Genomic DNA, 27,983 nt, shown 5'->3' on the forward strand with positions numbered 1-27,983 from the left:
GACACACGTCGTTCCCTCTGCAGCCTGAGAACGTTTGGGTTCTTTACTCCTCAGGCCAGTGGTCTGCAAATCTCAGAGAAGGCAAATTAGTCTGGTCCAGATCAAGGGCCTTAGGTTAGCAGGTAAGGAGTGCATCATCTGGGAGCAAGTTAACCCTTGAGACCTGCCAAAGTGCTGTACCATACGCTTCAGCCCTAATAAATCCACCTGTAGTAGTTTTCCTAGAGAAATTATAGGAAAAATAGAGGCAAAGATAAATATCTTGGGATGTCTTACAGTGTTGTTTTTGATAACAAGAAATTACAAACAGCAAGAATTTCTTTAGGAAAGTGTTTTAAATAACAGTGCAATTTCAAAAAAGTTTATTACTTTCTTTTCATCATCATGTACAAAGGTTTTATTTTTCTTTAAGCTTCTCATCATATAAATATTTTAAGCACAAGTGGACACTAAATGTGTGATTTTTAAATTTTTTTTAAAGATCCTAACATAACATAGTATAACAATATTGGTCTTCCAAGTTTTATTAATTTCAATTTTGTATAGCATATCAAGGCAGTTCTGTTCGTGTGCCTTATTTCTTTAAAGAGCTGCTTCACCTATAAATGTCTATAGCTAATAGACCAGCCCTTCAGTGTATAATTTGAATAAATACATCTATATTCTGTGAATTATCCTAAAAGTTTTAAAAAGAATGACCTCATAGTTCTTTTTTTTTTTTTTTTAGATTTTGTTTATTCATTTGACACATAGAGAGAGAGTGAGAGAGAGCACAGCAGGGGGAGTGGGAGAGGGAGAAGCAGACTCCCCACTGAGCAGGGAGCCCGATGTGGGGCTCAATCCCTGGACCCTGGGATTAGGACCTGAGCCGAAGGCAGACACTTAACTGACTGAGCCACCCAGGTGGCCCCACCCTGTAATTTTTTTAAATAAAAGGTCAATTATAGTAAACAAACAAACAAAAACAAATAACAAGATTTTCATTGGTATGGGATATTTTAAATAAGTTATGCTGCATTATAAAATAGAATATTATGCAACCCTTATAAAGGCTGCTGTAGAACTATGTTAATGTGAAAAGATGTCTTTAATATACAGTTTAGTTTTGAAAACTAATATACAAAAATAAAGCTTCAATCTATTTCTGCTGAAAATTTATTTGTGAATATATGAATTTAAAAGTGCTGAAAGCCTACCAACATGTTAACAGCAGTTGTCTTTGGTGGATATGATGGATGGCTTTTGCTTCTTCTTTTTGCCTTTCTGTATGGCATGGATCTCTTATAAGAGAATATATTACTTTTATGTTTTCATTTTAGCAAAAGACTATTTTCTTATGGAGATTTATTTTTATTAATTACATTGACAGACGAGCTACAAAATCTTAGTTTTATTGTCATAACAAAGAGTGAAACAACAAACTAGCCATCAAAAGAGATTATTAAGCATAGCTTAAGTACAAAAAATGGTCACCCAAATCACAATCTCAAATGATGCCTTTTCCTGTCTCTTAATTGTTAAAAGGAAAGCAAATCCCTAAGTGGCTATTATACCTTTTGTTAGACAATTCCCTTTTATCAGGAGCCAGAATCATAGAATTATTTGAGGATTAAAACTTTGGACTTGATTTGATTACTTCCAGCCAAGCCACTTTACACAGCTGGTATTTTTCCGATTCTTTACTTTATTCTAATTTAATTGTTTAATGTCATAGCTGGAGTTTACATGTGTTTCAATAAATTACCCATTTTGATAACCAAGATATTTACAAGAAAAGGAACTAATTTGTAGGTAAATACATCAATTTTGAAACAGTTCAAAATTACCTATCCACTTGCAGGACTCATGCCTGCGAGAGGTGCAATTAAAGTTGCCCTTGTGTTCAAGCCTGGAGAATCTGCATCCTCTGAGTAAGTATCCCCTTGGTCCAACTGCACAAACAAACTTCTCAGTCCCAACTTCAGGACAGAAATAATGCTCAGGAAGCCATTCCAAAAGTACACCTCCAGATCAATCTGAAAAAAAAAAATCTAGTATTTCTTCAGTTCTATTATGTTTTTGTTTAAACAGAAAGTTGTGTAATGGGTAAGGCAGTGGGGGTGGGAGAGGACCGGCTCAGATGCAGGGAATCTGATATGACTTGCATTAATTTTTAGTGAGTATACTGAGAGTCAGAGGACACAAAAACAACTAAAGCATGGTTCCTGCACTAGAGAAGCTTACGGGTCAAGGACTTCAAGGACTCGAAGAGCCCCCACCCTAAACCCTTTGCTAAATTTTCCTTTCAGAATGAAGTAGATGCAGGACGCCTGGGTGGCTCAGTCAGTTAAGCATCTGCCTTCAGTTCAAGTCATGATCCCGGGGTCCTGGGATCCAGCCCCGCATCTGGCCCCCTACTGGTCTGGAGTCTCCCTCTCCCCCTACTCCTCCCCCCGGCTTGTGCTCTCTCTCTCTCAAATAAATAAATAAAATCTAAAAAACAGAAAGAAAGAATGAAGTAGTTGGTGTTTTTCTTTTCTGATATTCATCCTGACCCTCCTATGTGGTAAGCCAGGCCGACCAAGAAAGAGTATAGGCTCTCCTCCGGTGTCCCAGCCTGTCCTCCCACTGTCCAGTGGCTTCCTCTCCCTTTCAAAGCCCATCCTCTCTTACTCTTTGCCTTGACCTTGGCTGTGGCTTCAGGGTTTTGGCTCTCAGATCTCCTTAAGGTCCAGACCTGCCCATCTGACTCCTCCCAGGGCCTCCCTCATTTAGTTCCTAGACTCCACCTTAAGCTTTAACTGGCCCAGACGCTGCCCCGTTATAGAGTTTGGACCCTTCCTGCCAGTATGTGGCAAGGATCTCAAAGGAGGTCATACATTTTTGACTCTGAATTTAGGAATTTAGGGGACAATATCAAAGAAGAGGGGGAAAAAGTTTTACATTCACCAGACTCATGAGAAATGTATTATAGTTGAAAATAATACTTAAAAAAAAAAGTATATGTGCAGTGTGTGTCTGTGTTGGGAGGAATGGTAGAATACTTAATCTGAAATCGCTCAACTTCTTTCTTTTTTTTTTTGAGACAGAGTGAGTGAGCACGAGCAGGGGGAAGGAGCTGAGGAAGAGGGGGATAGCCAAACCCAAGCAGGCTCCACACTAAGTGCTCTGTGCTCAGCCTGATGAGGGACTCAATCCCATGACCCCAAGATCATGACCTGAGCTGAAATCAAGAGTTGGATGCTTAACTGATTGAGCCACCCAGGGACCCCTGAAATTTCTCAATTTCTAAAACCTAATAAATATTAGCATTTTCAGAAATAATAGAATTGGCTATGTAGGAAGATTCATAGCTATACGGGATGCTGTGAGAAGCTGACGTCCTCTAGACTGGTGTGGTTGGGGCAGAAAGCACAAGATGCACCTCCTGTCTAGCCCGGGTTCTCAGCTAGCTCACTGCCTCACTGCACTCTGGCCACCTCCTTGCCTGTATGAACATGCATACTCTCATGTCATCATCTCTCCTTTCTTTGCATGTGGCTTACAACTCCAATTGGACTGACAACTCCTAGAGGCAGCATTCTGTGCAGACTCAGCAAACTGACTTTAATATCTGTGTCAAGTCCCAAGTCCTAGAACAATGTCCCACTCCTAAAAGCCAGTCAGTAAATTGTTGATGATAATGTTGTTACATAGATAAATGCCTGACTGAGAGGTCTTATTGTATAATTCTCTTAGTTCTCAATTGAAAAAAATTTAACTGGAGGAGCACTTTTCTGAACCACAGGAGGTGCCTCTGAATGCCAAATTAGTATTTTTAATTCTATATTTGGTTGTCCTGCCTCTAGAATGCTGGAGGTGTTGGTAACTGTGAGGTTTTTATTAGTCTCAATAGCAGTTCGGGTCATCAAACCAGCTTTACTGGATAAAATTTTGTAATGAAAATATATTATGTGTATTTCTCCCAGTTTGGTATCTATTTGCCATTTCAGAGATGTATCTCCCCAAAAATGAATGACTTCAGAGAGCAGGCATAATTGCCATTACAGGTAACACTCCCTGCATGTATCAAAAGAAAGCAAGTTATGTGATGCAAAGATCAGCAGCTCTTTAATCTTTTATTATACTTGATCTTAGGAAAAAGCAAAGCAGGTCAACTAGGAACACTGCAGGAAACTGTAGGAACTCTGAACTGCATAATCTTAGTCTAAATGATTGGATGGAGGCTCATCTGTTCTCCAATGTTTTTGACAGCAGTGCCCACAATAGCCAAACTATGGAAAGAGCCTAGATGTCCATCGACAGATGAATGGATAAAGAAGATGTGGTGTATATATACAATGGAATATTACTCAGCCATCAAAATGAAATCTTGCCATTTGCAATGATGTGTATGGAACTAGAGGGTATTATGCTAAGCAAAATAAGTCAGTCAGAGAAAAATAAATACCATATGATTTCACTCATATGTGGAATTTAGGAAACAAAACAAATGAACATAGGGGACGGGAAGAAAAATAAAATAAGATAAAAACAGAGAGGGAGGTAAACCATAAGAGACTCTTAACTATAGGAAACAAATAGGGTTGCTGGAGGGGTGGGGGTGGGGGGATTGGGTAACTGAGTGACGGACATTAAGGAGGGCACGTGATGTAATGAGCACTGGGTGTTATATGTGGCTGATGAACCACTAAGTTCTACCTCTGAAACTAATAATACACTATATGTTAATTAATTGAATTTAAATAAAAATTTAAAAAAAGAAATTAGCCTGTTCTACTTCCCACCCAATCTTGCCATTTTTCCTCTGAATTGAATTGGAGCATTTTTATGTTTGCCTCACATTTCCAGACAAAAAATACATTCCCCAGCAAATTGGCAACAACTTCCCTTTGTGATCAAGGCAATTTTAACCCAAGCAGGCTCAGTAACAGCAGACCCTGACCTGAGACGTGACCTCGTGTCCTGACACGGAAGTGAGAAGTAGTTTGATTCAGTTTCACTCTTGATCCATCTTTCAGTACCAGAGATTTTGAGCATAGAATACCCACCAGACTGCCAAGAGGAGAGGGTCAGAAGAACCTCTTCTTGCCTCCCCAGGAAGCACTTTATACTGAGTTTAATTTTTAAAAAAACAAAAACAAAAACAAAAAACCCCCACCACACTAGAGTTTAGTGTAGTATTATTTCACTACTGGACTTGAATTTGAATCTCATCCTTTTCTTTTGTCAGCTCTGTAATCTTGAGCAAGGCATTTAACCCTCCAAGTCTCAATTTCCTTTTCAATAAAATGCCAATCATAATAATCTCTGAGTAGATGGACCAACTATGTAGATGGAATCTGCCTCATAAAGCCGTTGTGAGGATTAAGTGAGATACAGAAATTTAAATGCTTCTCATAATGTCTGGACTAAGAATAAGTGTTCAGCAATCTTAGCTCATAAATCTAACAATATCTCTGCTTCATTTCCTCAGTGACTTTTAAATATTCTATTCATGGTGTTCACTTATAGACAGGTCACCGTTTGATTATGATTCTAGTGTTCTTATGTGGGTGATAACCTCTCTGTGGTTATCACAGCCTTCTGGTAATCAAAGGGCCCCAGAAACAATATGCTTTTGGGAGAATAAAAATGCTTTTAACGTGAGATACCACTTCATAATTCATCTGCTGAGTTTAGAGTATTTTCTGTGTGTACATGTCCAGCCGCTGAGCTTGCACAAAAGAATCTCACTTCTTCCACTCACCTGAAGAGACGTAGGCTCCAAGCACCTCTTCTAACCACTCTCCCTTGCCCCCAGCAGGTCCTTCGTTAGTTAGCTGTCCTCTCAGGTGGCTCCTGCAGGAATGGGTGCATATGCTGGCTCCCCCACTGTGTTTATAATGATCTGTTTCTGTGCCTGTCTGTCAGTTGGTCTTTGAGCTCCTTCAGGATGGGGACTGTGTCTTATTCACTTAGATGATAGTGCAGCGCACATCTTCATGAAAATATATAAGATGAATAAATGAACCCCCAGGGTGGGGCTGAGAGGGCATAAACATGGTAATGTGGAATTTGTCCTGAGAATCCAATTGCTATTTAAGGTTATGTGTGTGGACATGTTTACTGTCTGAAACCTTTGCCCAGATGACTGATTTCACTGCCTTTCCTTCCCTTTCAAAAACTGGAGAGCAAAGATAGAGAAAAGAAATGCTTAATCATAACACCACAGACCAATTTAAATAGAGTTTCAAGCAGAAGATTTAGAAGCTCGAGAGACTTGTGTGTGATATCTTCCGAAAGCTGTATGGGAAGGGTTGACATCTTTGTTCATGACTGTGTCAGCCAAGAGGGGAGGGTCAGACACTTCAGGAGAATAAGCCACAAGGGATCCCTTTATCTGGTAAGTTGTTTTTCTTCTCCCATTTCCCCCTTTCTGGGAAGTTTTGATAAAGTCCATTTAAGCCATCGGAAGAGTTAACTTTATCTTTCATTGTTCATCTTTATGTTGTATGTGTATCTCTACTTAGATGTACTTATATATTGCAGGGGTAATTGTAACTACAGCAGAAATATATTTTAAAGCATCACAAAGGTTTATGATATATCATCAAACAAAACAAAAAAAAGCATGGTACTGAGTGTATAATGGGATTCTAATTCCATTCCAATTCCACAGTATTAGGGGAGATCTTTTTCCCCTTCTCTGTGCCTTTCTGAATTTTCTTGTCTTTTTCTTTCTTTTCTAATTAACAATGAACATATTATATTAACAATAAGGGGGAGGAGCTATATGTTCTTTTTAAAGTTCTAGCCTTTCATTTTCCAGCCTGTTATGTAGAAAGTTCCCTAGTGTTCTCTGAGTAGATGTACCAGCTGTACAGGAGTAATTAACTGCCTTCTATTTCACAGGATGACAGGTGGTGCACGTGCTGACAGCCATAACGTGGCTTGAGCCTGGGCACGGTCCAGGTGCTCCCTATCTGTCCAGCCTCCTTTACCACCCTCCAGCCACTGTGACAGTCCAGAGGCTCCCAGGCTGCTCTAAGCTTTGACTGACCTAGAATGTTCTCCCTACCTGATGTAGTAATGCTTATTCGAAGTATGACCTCAGCTCTGAAGTCACTGTCCCTGGGAGCCTTCCTCAGGTCGATTTCCCATCATATCTTTTCACTGTAACACATTTTTTTCTTTCTGCATTTAGTCGTGTGATTTTTATTTAATATCTAATGACTCTTCCCTAAAATAAATAAATAAATAAGTGTGAGGTCCACTAGGGTTTTCCCAAATCTCCAGTGCTAGCATGCTGCCTGGAACATTGAAGGGATGCAAATAATTGTTGCATGTGTGAATGCATCTATGATGTAATAGGATAAGTAGAAATCCAAGTGGAGAAGGGAGGGAGCATTTTCATCGTGTTGCCCAGAGTCATCAATCTAACTAATGAATCACAGGTATTTGTTGAGTGTCTATTTGCCCTCTGCTAGACACAATAGGAGAGGAAGACTAACATAGCAGAGGGGCCCATAGACTATGAAGAGATGAGAAAACATATGGAACAGATAAATCACACTACCTATTAAACTACATTGGCATTATATTGTATTTTTAATGGCCACATAAATAGAAACAATCCAAATTTTCTACATAGACGATATCCATTCAAGCAAATGGTATTCAGGTTTTCAGCCTGAACAGCCTTTCGACAAAGTCAAGTGTTTTCCCACCATGTTTCTTCCCAGAAATCCTTCTCTACTTCCCTCAGACTCCCTAAAACTTAACATTATCCAACTTAAAACACGTTATCAATAAGGACCTACAGTCTACAGAGCACCTTCCCTCATACCCATCTGAGAAATGTTTTTAAAAGGAGGCAATGGCAAGAGGGTATGGAGAGTGAAAATAAGCACAGAGGAAAAGGAGGCAAGTCTCAGGAAAACAAAAGCCCCCATGCACATGCACTCTCTGTGTGCCAGGTACGCTCCAAGCCCCTCCCATATAAATCCATTAATAGTCCTAACACTTCCACGCAGTGACTGTTATCTTTGTTTATTATTGAGATAGCTGAAGGAACTGCATCCCAAGGAGGATAGTAAGTTGCCTAGCGCACACCGCCGGTGGCTGGCAGAGCCCAGCAGTCCAGCTCCAGGGCTGGGGCTCCCAACCACTGCATCACTCGAGCTGCCCCCCTCTTCTCCCCTCTCAGTATCTGTGTTCCCCTCCTGTTACTCCTTCATTGCCACCTCCCTGCTCAGGCTTTCTACCTCTACATAATTAATCCCTTCCTCTTGGGCCCAAATTCCTCAGTGCAAATGCAGCCCCAAACTCCTTAAATCATGGTTATCTTTGGACTTCTCTCCAGATCCTTCCATCTTATTCCATTTTTAATCTACCACAAGATGCCTATTTACAAGCTGTAACACTCATGGAGAGAATGAAGAATAACACCCAACACTGCACAACTAGCACCCCAAGAAGATAAACGGGAGGTAGCGTTTTCTGACTTGACGCTGAGTACGCGACACTTGATTTGAGGCTGGCTGATAACTCTGAGAAGTAAAAACAATGGCTTACTTCGGGTGAGTGCCCACTGTGGGCCAGATATGGTTTCAAGCACTCTCCACGTATTAACTCATTCAACCACACAACAACCTGTCAGGTGAGTTCTGTCACTGTCATTCTGTTTCACAGTTGGAAAAAAGAGGCATAGCGAGTTTAGGTCATTTGCCTAATGGTGAGACACACGTGCGGCCAACATGGGACTCAGGCGGCTCAGCCACAGAGCCCAGGCTGAAGAGCACTGAGCCAACACCTCCTACTCCCACACACGAAACTTCCAGTTTACTTTTTTTTTTTCTGATACAAGAAGCAGAAGCTCTTTTCTAATAATGACCCATGTCTGTTATATTTCATTTCAAAACTGTTTCCAGCAATCACACCTCCCCCCACCATCCCCCGGCCAGGATTTTCTCAGTGGCTTTTTCCTTTCCTACCTTATTATTTTGTATTATTATTTTTGCTCCCTTGCCTCAGAAGGCTGCTGGAATTGTTAACATTCACTGAGATTTCACAATAACTGGAAAATTTACACTGGGGCATTATGATTAAGACAGCATATTTTCCAAACGTACGACCTTAAATTGGGGCTCATATCATAATCAGAGGAAACTTGAACCCTGGGGGTGTGGGCACTATTCCTGCACTGCTCAGCCCAGGATGTCCAGGAGTGATTCACACTTGCCCCTGTCTCCAGACCATCCTCCATGGAAGTAGGTAACCTCCTACCCCCCGGTTACCACTGCTACTAAGTATTATCAACTGCTCCTGTATTATCAACATCCAAATTCATGGGAAGGGCTGTGGTGAATTTCTGGAACTTGAATAGGAAGTTGCTTTTCTAAACAGCTTGACACTGAGGGGAGGCAGCAAGACTATAAGAAGTCTGGGTTGGGCAGACGGCAGAGAGGAAGCCAAGGCGCAGAGGAGATGGTAAGTTCCTTTCTCTGTACTCTGGGAACTGGATGAGATGGTGGCGTAGAGGCTGAGTCCGGCAGGTAAAGTGAGGAAGAGCAGTAGTCCTGGCTCTTTATGTTGAATAGCCCTTTGAAGTGTGAGCATGTCCAAACCTGCGGTCCATTTTGACCCTCTAACATCCTTGGGGGTTGACGTTGCTATTTCCATGTGATGAATGAAGCCCCTGAGTCTTATGGAGACCAGGAGTTTCACCTACGGCCGCACTGCTAGGCTTGATGTTGTCTGGATCTGGACTTCTGTCCCTTGGCTCCCCTGCTGCTGTTTTTCCTTCTGGAGCTTACAGAAACTCTCATGGTGCAGATCTTGGTAAACCCTTGGCCACCTTCTCCAGGACTGCTCTTCTTTCTGGCTTGAAGGCGAGGCTGAGCAGGTGTCCTGGGACAACCTGTGATTGAATGTGGTCTCGTCCCAGCCCTCCTAGTTCCCTCTCTGAGCCCTAGGAGTCTGCTGGGACTTATGTGGAGTATCCCCATGGTTTCCATTTCTGCCTTAAGTCTCCATCCTGTTAGTGATTCGGTTTCTTCATCTGTAAAATAAGTAAGTTCTAGCACTTTACTTTATAGTGTCATTGTGAAGATTAAATAAGATTGCACTGAAAAACATTTAAATCAGAGGCTGGCACATGGTAGCTGATTAGTAAATGTCAGCTATTATTGTTGTGAAAAAGAAAAATTTGTGGAGTTTGGGATCCAGGAAAGATACAAGGAAAACTAGGCATTTTTGAACTCGTTAACAGATAAGACACACGGTTTTACTTCTGACTTACCAGGAGTATCTCCCACAGTCCCAGGGTCCAAAATCCTGCAATCTGTGGCTAGCAAGGAATCAGCTCTCTCTGTTTTTGAGCCATTTTCCATGGGATGCCAGAAGAAAGCAGCATTCATACATGATTCACCTCACCTCTTTACTTTACTATGGTACACTTCTCAAATATTTGCAATGGGGATTTTCTGTACTGGGGAGAATAGAGAAGAAGACTGAAGAGAACAGGAATGAGTTTGAGTCTGTCCTGAGTTTGAACTCCAATGACATGAGAATGTGGATTGATTTTGTCTCATCTTTTGCATATCATACATCCTCTGTGTTGGTCAACTTACATGGATAAGGAGTTAGTCATCTCTTCCTTTTATTCAGTTTGGGATCCTCCTCTATATCAGAAGTATGTTAACACATTGGATCGTGGGATTCCTTGAGGTTCTAGTGAAAATACAACTCTTCATCCCAGATGAAAATGCAAACATCCACATAAGCACCAAGCTTTCTGGACAAGTACAGTGGGTTCCCCAACCCGCACATGGGTCTTAGGTTAAGAACCCCACTCTATTGCCTCCTGTGCTTTATGCTTAGAAGCTCCTCCATTAGCCTCTTGAAACTGGGCTGGAACTCTGCAATCTAGTGCTGAGGACTCCAGCTCTAGAACGGTTTTTAGTATTCCAAAAGTAAGACCTTTTCCTTTGCCCCTGGGCACATTTGGCTCTTGGGATTCAGGAACCTCAACCCTCTGCGTGTAAATTTGGCTTCAAGTTCAGAGTAGCTTCAATTAACCTCTAGGACCTGAGGAAAGAGGCTAAGGTTTATCTGGTGGAGTGTTTTCAATGAGATGAATCTCGGAGAGGGGAGCTCTTGATTGGGAACTTGCAATTAAATTATGCTGATGCTAGTCAGAGTTCTAGTGGTTTAGGGAACAGGTCTGGATGTTCTTCCATTTATACCTTAACCTTCTTAGGTCTGAGGCTTTTAGTTCTTACTCTTTCATTACCTGTTTTTCAAAATGAAGCTACCTGGTTCACCTTCTCCGGGGCTGGCCACTGGCTCTTAGACTATGTAGCTTCAGAATCCTGTAAGTGGAAGCTTACTAATCAAATTTTCAAAAATCAGAATGACCTGCTGCATAATGGGCAATACTGAGAAAAAACCCTGGACCAATCCTAGAGAGTAGGCACATGGTGGTTTCATGAGTGACATTTATTCCATTATCTTTTAGGTGTCTCACTTCTTTGATTGAAAAGCAGACAGAAACTTCATAAAGTCAAATACAAAATGATTCCTTTATATTTGTAGGGATATAGCTCAGTCATGCTCCAATGGACTTTTTAAAAATTAGGTATGCTACTTTATTTTTAATGCTAGTATTTCAACCTAAATAATGGTGATTGGTAGTCTAATTTAAATATGCGCTTTGATTCTCAGTGTTAATGTCCTGGGTTCCTGCCTGTCTTTATTTCTAGTTTGCTATTGGCCTAGAGACCTCTTTTTTTTTTTTTTTCCACTGTGTTTCATTTTCTACCTTTAAGCTGCTGGGGCTACAAACATCAGTGCTCTGCCACCACCAGTACCGTCCAGAAACTTCAGGGAAGTATTGTGCAGTTGTGATGCCTTGTGAAACCTGGACTCTGCCACCAGCAATTTGTATAGTTCTGCCTCCTCCATGACTCTCACATCTACCTCCCTGCTTTGCATTCCCATTGCCCACAGCCCAAGCCAGACCCCCTTTTACTCCCACTGGGACTAGTACAGTAGCCTCCCCTTTGCACAGCACAACCTCTCTGCAGCTAATTCATCAAAACCGCCATAATCAGGTGCATCTGCTCAGGACGCTTCTCTGTTCAGAGCCCTGGCAATTAGATCCCTTCTGCGCACTATTACATCAGACTCACAAGATCTAGTCCCAACCTGATGTGATTTGGAGGGGGGGTGGTTCGGAGCCGGCAGCCACAAAAGAATTCTTGAGACTTTTTCAGTGCAAAAAGAGTGTTTTTATTATAGCATGAGGACAGGACCCATGGGCAGAAAGAGCTGCACTGGGATTGTGAGGAGTGACTGGTGATATAAGATTTTCTATCCTATGGAAGGGAGGGTGATGTTAGGGTTCCAGGAAATTGAGTCTATAGCTTTCTGGAGATTGCTCTTTTATTGTAAATCATTAAGACAGTTGCAAACTGATGGAGACTCCTGTCCTGCATGACTGTGAGCTCTATCAGTTAGCCCTTTGTTTTTCCCTTTCCTTTGTTCTTGGACAGCCAGCAGTGCCTGTGGAATTTCACACATATCCCACCTGGGAGGGGGGTGGGTTGCAGGGAGTTAGCTTGTGCTGTGCCCTCAGCTCCCTTTTTGCTCCCTCATCAAAACTACCTTTTCAATTAACCTCTAGGACCTCCCAGTTTTCGACATCAATCAGACCACATCATTGCCTCTATTAAAACACCCCAGCCTCTGATTCCTCTGCATTTAGAACAAAATCTCATCCCCTTGTTTAAGTTCCTAAAGCCCCGGAGTGATCTGTCACCGGCTTCATGTCATGCTCTTCCACTGCTCATTCCATTCCAGCCACACTGATGCTTCATGTTCTGTGAACACTCCACTTGCTGCCACTCAATACCTTCACATCAACTTTTCCTTCTGTCTTTAATTCTCTTCTTCCTGATTCTCCCTGGCTGGCTTCTTCTGGCCCTTCTGCTTTCAATTAAAAATGACCTTCTTAGAGAGATCTGCCCTGAGCTCCCTGCCTAAGGGAACCACCCAGCCCCTCTACCACATAACTCCACTTTAATTCCCTACCTAGCGCTTATCACTAGTTTCCAGGTTTCGTGTTTATTTGTTAGGAACTGCTGTGTATTTATTGGCATTTCATTGTCTGTCTTCCTCAATAGATTGTATATTCCACAGGACAGGAATGGTATCTGTTTTTACCATTTTAAGGCCAGTGCCTTGAAGGGTACCTGACACATTGTAGGCATTTGATAAATTAATAGCTACTGAAATAAACAATGGGAAAGAACAGGGAGTAACAGGGAGCGCCTATCTTGGTGGGGGCGGTGGGGGGGAGGGGAGGATTGGTGATAGAGAAGTCTCCTTCCAGGAGGAGATTTTTGGATTTAGAGCTAGGCACACAGAGAAGGAGAGGGTTCTCTGGGCAATAAGGAGAACATAGGGCACATACAGGGCATTCTAGAAACTACAAGATGGTTCGTTATAAATGCATTGTAGAATTGTGTGGGGTGAATAAACTGAAAGTTAATGGCAGGAGATGAGACTAGACAAAAAGAAGAGGCCACATTTCGAAGGGTCTTACATGTGTCATCCTGAAGAGTTTGTGTTTATTGCTCAAGGAGTAGGAACAGCTGATGGACTTTAAATAGTAAAGTGATATGATCAGGTTTTTGTGTTAGGAATATCTTCTGACTTCATTATAGAGAAATAATTGAACATGGGTAACTTGAAGATAGTAACTTGAGGAGAGACCAATTAGAAGATGTGCAGAAAGGAAAGAATTATATACCTTAATGGTAAGTGGAAATCTGGAGAATGACTAAGTATCTGGTCAGAAGGTAAAGTCAATAGGATTTGATGACAGGTTGATGTGAAGGGTTTGGACAAAGGAGAAAGATCCTTGGTCTTTGAACCTTCATGGTCCACCTGATGAAGGACTTCAGGGTCTCAGGCCTCAGGTCAGTGAGACTGTTTGCTAGTAGGAACCTATGCCTCTTATATGAGTCCCCTTTGGTGCTAGAGGCTTTCTGAGAGTCACACTCACTCCAGAGGGTTAGATTGAAATTTGCTTTCTCGTTCCCAACTTCTAAGAGCTGCTGCTACTTGATGCCCCTCCAGGCTTTCCTGAAACACACCACCCATTATAAAAATCCTCAATTTCCCCACTTCTCCACATATCCTTCTATCTTACCTGTACGGTGTTAAGAGAGTGAGTCCTACTCATTTGTTCCCTCACACAGGATGTGAGCCATCACGCCCCTTGCTTCTCTCATACGCAAATAGAATGAGACAAAGTACCAAGATCATTTTTTTGGTAAAACTTTCTTACACTCTTCTGCTTAATCATAACGGACTTTTAAATTTGATACAATTACTGCTGTAGCCCTTAAATACTGAGTTATAATCATCACATATTTTTTCAGTATTTTCCTACTCAGCACCCACTTCTTACTTTCAGTCATTCCTGTGCCATTGTTCTTATTTATTTGCTCATTCATTCATAAAATATTTATTAAACATGAAGCGTCTGCTCTCTACTATAGCCGAGATTCAGACCTAAGTCATCTTGGCCTTGAGAAGCCTCGGCCAGCAGCATTCTCCAACTGTACACTCATATGCTTGCTTTGCATTTGGGTTGCAGATGTCATGCTCAGGAGGGAAGTCAGGGTTGGAGATGCTGCCTGGGGGCCATTTGGCACACAGATGACCAGAAGAAGACCTCAGGAAAGCAGATGAGTGATAAGAGAATAGGGTCATGGAGGCAGGACCCCAGGGTACTCTCTATCTCTACAAGTGCAAGCAGAGGGTTGAGATAGACTCAGAGGAAGACTCATCAAAATTGCTCAAGATGTCAGATAAGAGTCAAAAGAAGAACCAACAGAAACATTTTAAATAAAAGGAAGTATTCAGTAGTATTTATTGCTGCAGAAAGGTCAAGGAAGATAAGAAGGGAGAGTGTTCACTGGGTTTGTTAATTAGTTTTGCAGTGGTAAAGTTAGCAAGAGCAGTTTCGTGGGCTGGTGGTTGGAGGAGGCTGGAGAATAAAGGGAAACAAGGAAGTTAAAGAACCTGAACCAAAGCGGAAGGAGAGAAATCAGTATTAGGGCAGAAGGCAAACAGTCCAGGGAGGGACATTGTCAATTCTTCCTCTGAAAGCACAAAGCTGTGGTCTACAACACAGGAGGAAATAATCGCTTTCCATGGTACCATTTCTGCCAACTTTGATACCGGCAGCCATCGGACTCCTGCTAGCATCGAGTACCTCCTCCTAAGCAAAGTGAGGGCAAGGGAAAAAACATTTGGTCTTGCACTTTCTCTCTGCCCCTCTCTTCACCCCATTTTTTCAGTTCTTAGGAAAAGTAAAATTAAAGAGAACCACAGTGTGAAGCAGCTTTAATGAAGGTTTACCCAGGCACAGGATGTGATTTTAATGACCCAGTCACAGACTGTTTCCCAGTGACTTCTAGTTTGAAGTTGACTGCCAGAGAACATTAAAGGAAAGATTAGCAGAGCACGTAGCCATTTCTCTTAGAGACATTTCCTCTTGTTTCAACACTTAAGTGGCTTGGTAACACAGGGAACAGTCCTTAAATCTCTAGGATCTTAGAGTTGAAGATGACACTGTGGAACAGGAACAGATGTGAGAAAGCCTGCCCACCCCAAGGAAATTTCAGAGGAAAATGGCCACTCAAAGGAAGATTCTTAGGCATCACCCATTCTCCAGGCTCACACACAAAACCCTTGTCCATTGCCAGTGACTTACTCTGTTGCCTTGAATTTCACAGAGATTTGAACTTGTGGTCCATTAAACACAGACAGACTTAGTGAGTCCATGAACCAACTGAAATTGTCTAAAAAAACCCTGCAACTGAGCATTTTTTTAAGAATCCTGACTGTAGCTCTTATCAGACTTTCAAAGGAATTCAAAAGTCCTGCAAGAATAAGAATCATTATGGTAACCCAACATCCACCTTGAAAACCTTAAAATTTTAAAAACTCTCTCTCTCTCTCAATTCTGTTTAAACCACATTTCAAAGTTTAAACAAACTAGTTAAAATGTGAAACAGCTCTTTTGGGATAGTGGCTGGAGTTGGGCACTGATAGGGAAGCAGGAGCCTCCCTTGACCAACCTCCCACACACTTCCTTGAACTTTCCCTAAAGCCAGAGAAACCCCTAGAAATGCTCTACGGAGAAATGTACAGGGAGACCAACACTTCCAAAGGGCACACGGAGAGCACCACTAGATTGCAAACACTATATTTCTCCTCTAGTCTACTGGAGAAGAAATCCAGCGCATGTTCAAAGGTAAATATTGGGGTCTCCTTCATGAGATCTACATTATTGTGTTCTTCAGCTGTAATACTTTTGCTGCTTGTGCCTCTGAAAGACTTTTGGAATATTGTACAAGCTCTCACACCTTTCTAAGGGGAAAGCTAACTTTTTTGTCAGAAGTTTTAAAACTAATAAAAGATGGGATGTCCAATACATTGTAAAGAATAGCCTTTTACAATAAATGTCACATCATTTCTTAATATTCATTCCAGTGGAATTAAATGCTATAGTGATCTAATAACCCTCATCACTTAAAAAAAAAAAAACATAACTAAGTTCCGGATAATAGGAAATTTTATATTATTTGTTTTCTCTCCTTTAATACCTATTTCTATTCCACTTCCTCTGCAGAATTGTAACCTAATATAATAAAATTTTAAGCTTAAAGTCTTTACTTGATCACTACATCTTACTTCTTTACAAAAAAGGTAATAAATCAAAATTTAAAAGATTGAATTTCCTGAAAGCACATGTGATTTTAGACTCCCCAACCTTCAGTTCTTTCATGTGTGACAGGAAGGAGTTGCACAAGATGAGTATTCCTGGAATTTATTTGCCTAAAACATTTTTAAAATGTTAACAGATTTGATGAAATCCCAACAGAAGGGAACTCATTAGAAATAATACTTGCTATTGATCCAAAGGGAATAAGTTTATTATATGTATTAAAATATATATGTACTTTGCATATATATTAAATATTGAATAATATTGTGGACATAGGCTGAAATTGTCAAGCAAGAAGATAAAACATAGATCAATAATACAGAGTAGATGGCATAGCACAGGACAATTCACTGATGCCCAGTGCATCAAAGTATAGGTCAGTCAGAGAGTTTGCATGCAACTTCCTAGTATTCGGGGGTATGGCATACTAGTTCTTAAAGGGAGATTATTGCATAATAATAATGACAATATTTTTCTTATGTGTTTATTACAAAGTGTTTCATAAACAAAAAATATTAGTTGCACAAAGTAGTTACTTGACAAATATTTGTCGAATGAAAGAAGAAACAAATTCTGTCCTCGGTAAGAAACAAATTCTGTCCTCGGTGTTGGTTCAGGGTACAACTCAGAACAGAGCAGTGAGAAATAAGAATGAAGCAGAGGGCTTGAACCTCCATACTGATGGAAACAGGGAGGATTATGACTCAATATAATGATGATTAACAAGAGTTTTTTTGGCCCCATTGATTTCACATCAATGCTAAAAAGAAGTTTTCTTTTCTTGTTTCAGGCCAGGTGCCTAAAAGCCATCTGGAACTGGAGATTTCAGAGAGTGATCTTCAGAACTGTCCAACTCCTTTGCTTCAGTGCCCTGATCTTTGGTAAAATTTATGTTAACCCTTCATCTGGGCCTGAGTAATGAGGGGACCTTCTCCAAGTAGGAGAATTTAAGGATGGTAGTCAGTTGTTATGAGGCATGGGAATACTCTCCCCACCCAAATGCCTGGAAAAAAAAAATGCACCCAACACCATCACATTGCTGGAAAACTCTGGACAAACTGAAACGGACATCTCCAGGACCAATTATCTATTAGACACAGCGGGCACTGGTCCACAGTACCGTTACGGACCCACAAAAATGTCTTAGCATACTATATATATATATAGTAAATTGTAAAATTTATTAGCAATTGTAAAATATAGTTTTGAATATTTTATTATGGAGGAAGAGGCAGATTAAGGCAAAACTGCCTCAACTCCATGGAGGTCAATAATGCAGCCCTGGTGACTCCAGAATAAAGTTTTAGGGCAAAGCAATTCAATAGAGGTGTCAGTGAGGGAGAGACAAACATAAATGACCCTCATGTGGGCAGTAGAGGTCAGGGTTGAATAGGAAAAAGACTCTATAAACAGGAAAGAGAGCCACTTCCAGGTCTGATTGCTTGCATTGTACACTTCTTCACATGGGATCTGGCCTCTTCTGGCCCGGGTGAGTTCCCACTGGCTACAAAAACAGTATCTTCCATCAGAGTGCGCCTTACACTTTTGAAGGGCACATACTTTATTTCATTTAATATCACAAACATGTCTTCAAAAGGCTTGTTTTAACAAGTGAGTGAGCGGAAATGGAGGACACAGCGTAATTTAACAAAGAGAAATAGTCAAGAGGTGGAATGAGTGTAAGATTGCAGATCAGGAGATTTGATTTGTAACCTGTCTCCGCCACAAACATGTTGTCTTTCGCTCAACAAGTATTTACTGAACACCTGTTAAGTGCCAAGCTCTGTGTTTGGTGTGAAGGACCCAGAGATAAAAACAGACCACTATCAGGATTCACAATCTAGCATCTTACCATGTCACAGGAAGAGACATTCCAATACCCAGTGATAAGGGAGGTGGAAGCAGAGATGAGGTGCAGTGGGAGCCTGGAGAAAGGAGCGGCAAGCCTACCTGGGCAAGTCATGAAAAGTAGGGTGAAGAAAATTTACAAGGCATATGTGGGGAGGGCAGCCAGAATAGCAGGAAGAGCATTGCAAAGATACAAAGTGGGAGTCTGTTTTGCTAAGAAGGTAAATATGGTGGGTGATGAGGCTGGGCCAGCAGCTAGACTCCAGATCATAGAGCATCTTATTTTCCATGTGAAGAGGCAGAACCTGTAGATTCAAAGCAGCCACCAAGACATTTTATGTGTCATTTAAATTGGGCGAATTAATTAATATGTCTCTTCCATTTATAAAAGGAGGAGAAGATTAGACGACCCAACTCTGTTACCATTATGATTTCAAATCTCTAATACTAAGGATCCTCAGAGTACAATTTCCTATTCTGACTTCACATATATATTTTTAGGTGAAAGATGGAAACTACTCTTCTTCCTTAAAACAACTAGATTAGACATAAAAGAGTCATGTTTTAAGTATTTGTTTTCCAGTCAGAAGCTCATCTGACTATATAGAAGTGTATTTATGCTCACAGAATCCTTCTGGTTAGGGATGCTAACCTGGCATTCACTCTCCTTTACTCAGAATTAATAAAGCAGAAAGAAGTGGCAGCATGGACCTATAATTACAGCACGAAAGCATATTCATGGAACCATTCCCGGGTATTCTGCCAGAAGCACTACACGGATTTAGTGGCCATCCAGAATAAAAAAGAAATTGCTTACCTTAATGATGTCATACCTTACTACAGCTCTTACTACTGGATTGGGATCCGGAAGATCAATGATAAATGGACCTGGGTGGGAACCAAAAAGCCTCTCACCGAAGAGGCTGAGAACTGGGCTGACAATGAGCCCAACAACAAGAAGAACAACCAGGACTGTGTGGAGATCTACATCAAGAGTGTGTTGGCCCCTGGCAAGTGGAATGATGAGCCCTGCGGGAAAAGGAAGCGGGCACTATGCTATACAGGTAGGATCTTCTCTACTCTGAAGATTGTCTGTTTAAAACAAATAACTTCCCTGGTTCATTAATATAGCCACTGTGTCGGTAACGTTGAGTCACAAAGTCAGGGATGTGAGAACAAAGAATAAACTACAATCAAGCAGTGTTACTGAGCACCTTGAAGAATATAAGATCAGGATTAGAGAAAACTGGATTTTTGAAACCAGAATTTTACAATAATTTTACGATCATCTGACCCATCTTCTTCATTTCATAACTGATGATGTAGATGCTCAGAAAGTTTTGGTTTCCTAAAATTTATGTCCAGAGCTTTTTTGCACCACTCTGCCCTAGTAGAAGTTGAAAGGTAGCTTGACCCTGCCCCCAGGAGACACAGCTGTAACTAATACTTACTGCTCGTCAGTATGGTGCAGGCATTGCTGTTAGTTCGTGGGTCAGGAGTCTATTTCGTATCAGTTTCGTCTAGTCCTTGGGAGAACCTCATCAACTGGGTCCTCTAGTACTCTCATCTCACTGATGAGACAAAGGCTCAGGCTAGTAAGGGATCTGCTCAAGATTCTAAGCTACTTGATGGTGGAGTTGGTTTCAAACTCATGATCCAAAGTTGGTGTTTTTTAGCCACAAATGCTACTGTACTCTCTGCTCTACATTCTCATGAGACACCATGAGAACATGACCAAGAATCACAAATGCTTTAGATTCCCTTCAACAACAACCTGTGTTGAGGTGTGATGGACTTTGGGAGAGGTTCGGGGTGTGAGGAAAGGGAAGAGGTAACTGGGAGGGTATTTGCTTCTCAATGAAGCAAGCAGTTCCCAAGTAAGCAGACATGCATGGAAGCTTGGTCTTCCTGTACTCATGTGCTTGTTCCATCTTTCTGATGCCGCTTCTCACATAGAGGAGCCCCTCCTGCCCCATGTAGTGCACAAACACTGTGGCTAGAGAGAGACTTGACGGCCCTGGGCAAGACAGTCCTGAGTACTCTGAAGCTTCTTCTTTCATAAATCATCTTACAGATGCCACACTCTGCTATGTATGTTCTAAAATCAACATGGATGGAACTGGAGGGGATTATGCTAAGTGAAATAAGTCAAACAGAGAAAGACAATTATCATATGGTTTCACTCCTTATGTGGAGCATAAGGAATAGCACAGAGGACCACAGGGGAAGGGAGGGAAAACTGAATGGGAAGAAATCAGAGGGGGAGACAAACCATGAGAGACTCTGGACTCTGGGAACCAAACTGAGGGTTACAGAAGGGAGAGGGTGGGGGGATGGGCTAACTAGGTGATGGCTATTAAGGAGGGCATGTGTGGTGATGAACACTGTGTGTTTTACCCAACTAATGAATCGTTAAACACTACATCAAAAACTAACGATGTACTATATGCTGGCTATTTGAACATAAAAAACAAAATAAAGTAAAAAATAAATAAATAAATTCTTTAAATTATATAAACACCTCCCCTCAGAGCTCTTCCTCCACTTTCCTCTACTTTCTCTCTCTCTCCTCACTCAAGCCTCCTATCTGAGAGAAAACATATCCATAAATGCATTGTCATGTATTCGGGTCTCATTTTATAAATAATTTATAAATAAACAAACAAATTCATTAATTTAAAAAATCAGGACCTGTTCTTTGTAGGCCAGGATGGACATTACCAGAATATTAGTGCATCCTGCTGCCCTCCCCGTCAAATCCCGACACTCCCTGGGTTATGCCTCCCTGGAACGGTCCCTGGAAGATTATCTTGGTTGCCAGTCGATGTTTCCAGTATGCCACTGCTTCCCCTCCCTGCCCAACCTTCAACATCCATATCTGCAAGACCGTTTTCCCCAATAAAACTTGCAAAACGTCACAAGGAAGAAAAGGGATTACTCCTGGCATGCACGACGCTGATGCCACTCCTCTAACCTGCAACAATAGTGGACATCGTTAATTGTTGCAATTTCACTGGAGCACAGTCAGTTCTCATGTCCACCAACGCAACACCCTTGGCAGCCACTATCACTGAGTGGCATTTTGCCACCCAAGATGTAAAGGGTGTAGGGAACCATCAACTCTCTGTGGGAGATGGATGAGAAATAGATATGTGGACTACAACAAGAAATTAAGTGGGACCAATTCTCTAAATGTCAGGATTTGTTAGACCTCGGAACAGTCTAGCCAAAAAAAAAAAAAAAAAAGATTCATTCAGTGAATCAACATTATGTCCTTTCCTGGGGATTCAAAGGTATAGACAAGTTACTAACCTGCTTGAAACCCTAAAGTGGAGACTGTAGACTTTGACTGTTTTTTCATGTCTAACATTCTGAGATCCTGAGGAAGCTACAATCAGAACAAAATGCATATGCTCTGAAAGCATAGGGCAGACAGGTATCGCTGGTGGAAGACACTGGTGGGGTCAAGGTGATAGGATGGAAGACGTGGACCAAAGTCTATCTCTAGGCTACTGCTCCTTCTGCATCTTCCCATTACTTGAAACCCTTCCCAGTAGCCCCATGCAGCTTCACCAAACTTGCTGGCTGCCTCAAGAACGTCCTCCTGCAGAATCTGCATGACTTTTAGATTGTAGCATCTCAGAGTTGAGAGGGAATGTAGAGGTCATCTAATATAACCCTCTATGTAACATATGAATTTCCTCTTATAATGGACCCCAAAGTGGACCATGTGTGGCCAGGGCTTAGTGCAGAGGAAACACTACCAGAAAATAGTCTAGCCTCAGACCTTACCCCCAGCTATGACCTCATCAGTAAAAATGTTCTCAGTGCTTTCAATATTATCAATTCTAATGCTAACCCTCCATCAGGTGCATAGTGCACAGATCCATCTCCAAAAAGTCTCTTGCAGGAAAGAAACCCCAGCCCCTCTCCATTCAGACTTACTGAGAAGGGCCTGGCTGGCCATCATGCTCTCCACAACTAAGCCTGGCATATTTGGACCTGCGAAACACCTCTTCATGAGACTGTCCTGTACCATGGGGAAGTCTTAAGCATCTCATTTGGTTCCTCTGCTCCTCCACCATGTGGTGTTGGGTACAGATTTGAAATGAACAAAAGGTGGAAGGGCTTTGGCCCTGATCTTGGGCAGGTTGGCCTCAGAGAAGTAACTTGTCTGAGGTCCCATAATAGTAGGCAGGAGAGCCATGATTCTGATCACATATGTGTGACCGCCCACATCTGATTCCTAATCTTTATGCTCTACTCTCTGTCATAGGGGCTTCTGTAATAATAGAACTCTAGAACATTCTGGGTTAAAAGTCACAACCTATTTTGTGCCACATAGAGGAGTTTCTCTGTCTCACATCCATTGGTGACTCTTTGTCTCTCTGTGCCACACATAGCAATCCCTCCTTAGGCAACACTCAACTCAGCCTAAGGTGGAAGCCATGCAACACTCTGGTGGGGCTCCTACAATGTCCTTCATGGGGACCAGGCTGGCACCCCAAGAGGACATGGTCATTTTCTGTTGTTTGGCTGGCTCAATCTTATCTGAGTGGGGCTGAGTCTGTGGCTTGGGGAAGAATCCAGCTTTTCTTCCCACCTCCCGGGAATGCCCATGATTCTGATCCTTCTGTATGCATGCAGCCTCCTGCCAGGACACATCCTGTAGCACGCAAGGAGAGTGCATTGAGACCATCGGGAACTACACCTGCTCCTGCTTCCCTGGATTCTATGGACCAGAATGTGAATATGGTGAGGCCATTATTTTGTGGTTATTGTTGTGGCCATTGGTCTTGTGCTGGAGGTGGTGTCAGGAAGCAAATCATGTTGAAGACTCTCCAGTGAGTAAAGGCTAGCCCTGGCCCTCTCCATGGTCTGTCAGTCTGCCCCACTCCAACTGTCCCAAGACACACGCTCTGGGTAAAACATTTCATTCTTGGAACATTTGTTCATAAAATCCAAAGAACATAAACGAAGCAAAACAAAAGCTGATTTTGCTCATTTGAAATAAAAACCAGTGAAAGATTGATCATTTCCCAAGATGTAGCTAATACAAAGGCAGCAAGTAAAGATGACCAGGTTGGGTTAGCAGCCCAGAAAGACAGGGTTAGGGCGCCTGGGTGGCTCAGATGGTTAAGCGTCTGCCTTCGGCTCAGGTCATGATCCCAGGGTCCTGGGATCGAGTCCCACATCGGGCTCCCGGCTCAGCGGGGAGCCTGCTTCTCCCTCTGACCCTCGCCCCTCTCATGCTGTTTCTCTCTCGCTCGCTCTCTAAAAAATAAATAAAATCTTAAAAAAAAAAATAAAAAAAGAAAAAGAAAGACAGGGTTAAGAGGGTTATACAAATAGCTTCCAACTTCTAGCAAAACTGACATGGTCTTTAAATCTGCAATGAAAAGAAAAATCAATATTTTGTCCCCACAGTCAGAGAGTGTGGGGGTTTTGATCTCCCTCAGCATATATTCATGAACTGCAGCCACCCTCTGGGAAGCTTCTCTTTCAATTCAGAGTGCAGTTTCCACTGCTCTGAAGGGTACGAATTGAATGGACCCAGCAAGCTGGAATGCTTGGCTTCTGGAACCTGGACGAATGAGCCACCACAATGTATAGGTATGAAACCCTATTCTTTCTATCCTCACTGACAACTACGGTTTCAGAGGGGGAAAACAACCTTTCTCCATTAAAACACATGAGAAAGCATGAGGATCCACATTAGATGGGGAATTCTGATTTTTACTATTACCCATCAATGAGAGTAACGCTAATTTTGCTTTTCATGATGTTTTCTATCTATAGAGTGAGGTAATCAGCGTAGTTCTTGATTCTCAGGCAAAAGCATCACAAAGGGAGACAGGTCCTTTCTCCCTTTATTAATTGCAAAGCAAGCAGAGTATAATAATAAGGACTTAGGGCTGAGTATTGTTAATTTGATCATTTTACCTTGCTTCTTTAAAAAGTAAATGAACAATGAGGATGTTTGGATCTTTTGAACCCGCTACTGAAAAGTGCCATCTAACCAACCAGGTGTATCACCTTGCCCATCACTTAGGGAAGGTTATCGATAGCTGCTATAGCATCCTGAGGTTTCCCAGGTGCTGGGCATAACCCACGGGCTCACACCATTGCTCTGTGGTTGTTTGTAGCTGTCCAGTGCCCACCCCTGAGGACTCCTGAGCGAGGAAGCGTGACCTGCCCACACTCTGCTGAAGCATTCCAGTATGGGTCCAGCTGCCGCTTTAGCTGTGAAGAGGGGTTTGCATTAGTTGGGTCAGAGGTGGTGCAGTGCACGGCCTCGGGGCTGTGGACAGCCGCAGCCCCAGTGTGTGAAGGTGAGTTTCCGGGGGGTTGGAGATGCATAATGTCCACTGTGCCCAGTTCTTGCTGTGAGTACAGATGACTGGCCAGCTATGGAGAAGTTGGCCTGAACCACCACAACGTGACCCCCCTTCCACCTGACACCCAGTACATTGGGTACATCTGGGATAGGAAAAGAATGTCAGGCGCCAGGAAAACAAGAGGCTGATTTCACTACAGACTAAATTTAGAAGTCCTCCCTTCTCCCAAACTCACATCCTTGAACAGTTTGAGAATGGGCCCCATTCATAAATTTCACACAAGAAGGAAACAATGGCATCTATGTCTGTAAGTAGAAGACCTACCAGGACAGGTTTATGGAGGTAAAGGGAAGAGAGGATATTACAAAAACCTTGGAAGACTCCTTTTTTTTTTTTTTTTTTTTTTTTTAAGATTAAGGTCACCCTGTGGACTGGTCCTCCAAGTCTGGACAAACATCATGAGGGTCTCTGACCCTTACAGATTCCTAGCTCCACCTGGATTTCCTGAGGTGGTTTTATCAGTGCCTTCTGGCCATGGGCCTGGTTTTCTCCTTCGTCAGTATCTTTCTCTCTCTCTCCTTGGTTGTTCTCTCCAGCTGTGCAGTGTCCGCTCCTGGAAGCCCCTGGCAAGGGATCCATGGACTGTGTTCATCCCCTCGCTGTGTTTGCTTATGGCTCCAGCTGCAAATTTGAATGCGAACCTGGCTATCAAGTGAGGGGCTGGGCCTCACTCCGCTGCACTGGCTCTGGCCAATGGACCGCACCCTCACCAGCCTGTGAGGGTAGGAGTTTCCTTTAGTTGCTCCCTTCCACCCAGGAAGGGTCATGGCACCGTGGAAAGATCAGGGGCTCTTCACCTCAGGATGGCCTCCTCCAGACTCTGACACTGGAACAGGTTATCCAACCTCCAGGAGGCACGGTTTCCTCACCCATGAAATGAGCTAAGAATTCCCAGGTCCTTTTGTGAGAATGAAGGATATAAAAAGTACACAATGAAATTGCATGTGTAAAGTAGCTAGCATTGGACTGGGCATTCAGTTTCTATCTCTTTTTTTCCCTTCCTGCCTCACTGGCAATAAAAGCTGTGGGACAAGTCCTCTACTTGAGAGGAAGTCAGAACGGTGGCGATTAGGACAAGGAGGGGGATTCCCCATTGTAGTCTTTGGAGGTGACTCTGACGGTTGCACAAGAGCACAAAGCTGAATTCTGTGCAGTTGCCTCATACCCTCAGCTTATTAGGCAGAAAGGGGGATCGGGGAGCCAGGAAATTGAAGATTGGATCAGCGAGTGCCCAGGAGATTTGATCACAAGCCTAGCTCTGCTACTGTCCAGATATAAGACCTTGGGGAAGTAACAACATTTCTGAACCTCACTTTTCTCATCTGTAAAGGAAGAGAGAACAAGCACTAGAGGATCTTTGGTTCTTAGAGGTCCCGATTCTGTAAAAACCAGAGGTCTAAGCCCAGGGTATAACGGGAGGTCTTTATACTCTGAAAAAAAAAAAAAAAAAAACCACCAGGAATAGTCTGGAGACGAAATGCTTTATCAAGGAAGTGCATGAGGAAACCAGACTTCATCAGAACTGAGGTCACTCAGGGATTAATTTTGTGCAGGAATTCTCCTTGGGCTGCACTCACTTGGCAAGTGAAGTCTGATGACAATGACATCCTGTGTTTCAGAGATATGGCCCATTCAGGATCATTTTATAAGCCTAGGTAACAGTGTGTCAATGATAAGCTGTATTAGTCCAGCCTTTTCCTTAAAAGTCCAGCCTATTCTATATCAATTCTTTCCAGATCCAATTCCACAAATATTACCAGTAAATATTTAATACCAATCACTGCCAGGCCCTGGGATACAACTAGGAATGACTGAGCCCAACCTCAAGGAGACTGTGGTCCAAGGGGCAGTGCTACAATAGTGTCTGCAGGTGCCGGGGGGATGGGGAGCACACTAAAGGAGTCCCTACGCCTGAGCTGCGGTGGGCAGGGAAGGCTTCCTAAGGACAGTGACGTCTAAGCTGAAGTCCAAGGGCAGGTGAATGATCCAGGCAAAAAGGGCATAGGAAGATGTTCTGGGCAGATTCCATTTTGGAAAAGGGAGGATTCAGTGTTCTGAACATGCTGATAATATGGCTAGGAAAGATGCATCTCTTGAGAGGCTCTTCTGAGAAGGAACTGAGCCCTTCCATTACCCAGTTTCAGATGACAATTGTCTCCATTTAGCCATTGCCTGTGGGCCGCTGGAGAGTCCTGTTCATGGAAGCATGGATTGTTCCCCATCCTCGAGAGCATTTCAGGACAACACCAGCTGTAGCTTCCGTTGTGCTGAGGGTTTCAGGCTGGAAGGAGCTGACCTAGTCCAGTGTACTGACCTGGGACGGTGGACAGCGCCAGCCCCAGTGTGTCAAGGTACTGTGACATTGGAACGTTCCTTCTGTGTCTCTCAGTTTATTAAAGGCATCACACCTGCATTTAGAAGTAAGTCATTTATTCATCAGACATTCACTAAGAACCACTAGTGCCAGGCCCTTTGTGCTGGCCCTAGGGATGAAATGGTGAGCAGAGCACACATCCATTACAGCATATTAGAACTCAAGATGAAGATCGCCCTGATTGATGGAGTGGGTTGGCGTGAAGGAGACAGGGGTTGGGAGGAAGGAATGATGCATGAGGAACAATGTGGGATGGTAGAAGAGTAATGGGCAAGGCATTTAGTCTATTTCTGTCATTTCCTGGCAACAAGCTTTTGGTCTCTCTGAAGTTCAGTGTCTCCTGTAAAATGGAAGTATTATTATCTGCCTTGCCTACGGGCCTCATTCGTGGTTGTGAATTAATGTGTGTAAAAGCGAGCTTAAAACTGCTACGAGTTTTACAAACATATGTAAAACATGGGGCGCCTGAGTGGCTCAGTCGTTAAGCATCTGCCTTCAGGTCAGATCATGATCCCAGAGTCCTGGGATTGAGGCCCACATTGGGCTCCCTGCTCAGTGGGAAGCCTGCTTCTCCCTCTCCCACTCCCCCTGCTGTGTT

The 27,983-nt window shown here is 42.6% G+C and overlaps 1 protein-coding gene across 8 annotated transcripts in view; it reads left to right on the forward strand.

The window, feature by feature from the left end:
• Positions 1–9,183: 9,183 nt before the first annotated feature.
• The window catches only part of SELP (selectin P), a 37,156-nt gene continuing 18,356 nt past the window's right edge, over positions 9,184–27,983 (forward strand). For 6 of the 8 annotated variants that reach the window (XM_045877498.3, XM_045877499.3, XM_045877503.3 and 3 more), the window contains exons 1-8: positions 9,185–9,450; positions 17,556–17,646; positions 19,291–19,677; positions 23,261–23,368; positions 24,041–24,226; positions 24,760–24,945; positions 25,548–25,733; positions 27,177–27,362. In XM_045877498.3, the coding sequence (XP_045733454.1) occupies positions 9,448–9,450; positions 17,556–17,646; positions 19,291–19,677; positions 23,261–23,368; positions 24,041–24,226; positions 24,760–24,945; positions 25,548–25,733; positions 27,177–27,362 (1,333 nt within the window). In that variant the 5' untranslated portion in view covers positions 9,185–9,447. Of the gene's footprint in view, positions 9,451–17,555; positions 17,647–19,290; positions 19,678–23,260; positions 23,369–24,040; positions 24,227–24,759; positions 24,946–25,547; positions 25,734–27,176; positions 27,363–27,983 lie in introns of all 8 variants that reach the window. The other 2 variants (XM_045877500.3, XM_064594348.1) reach the window with 2 other exon arrangements.

The sequence above is a fragment of the Mirounga angustirostris genome, unplaced genomic scaffold (assembly GCF_029215605.1).
Source record: "Mirounga angustirostris isolate CCGP_5_RB_7025 unplaced genomic scaffold, mMirAng1.0.hap1 SCAF_6, whole genome shotgun sequence".
NCBI classification, from domain to species: domain Eukaryota; kingdom Metazoa; phylum Chordata; class Mammalia; order Carnivora; family Phocidae; genus Mirounga; species Mirounga angustirostris.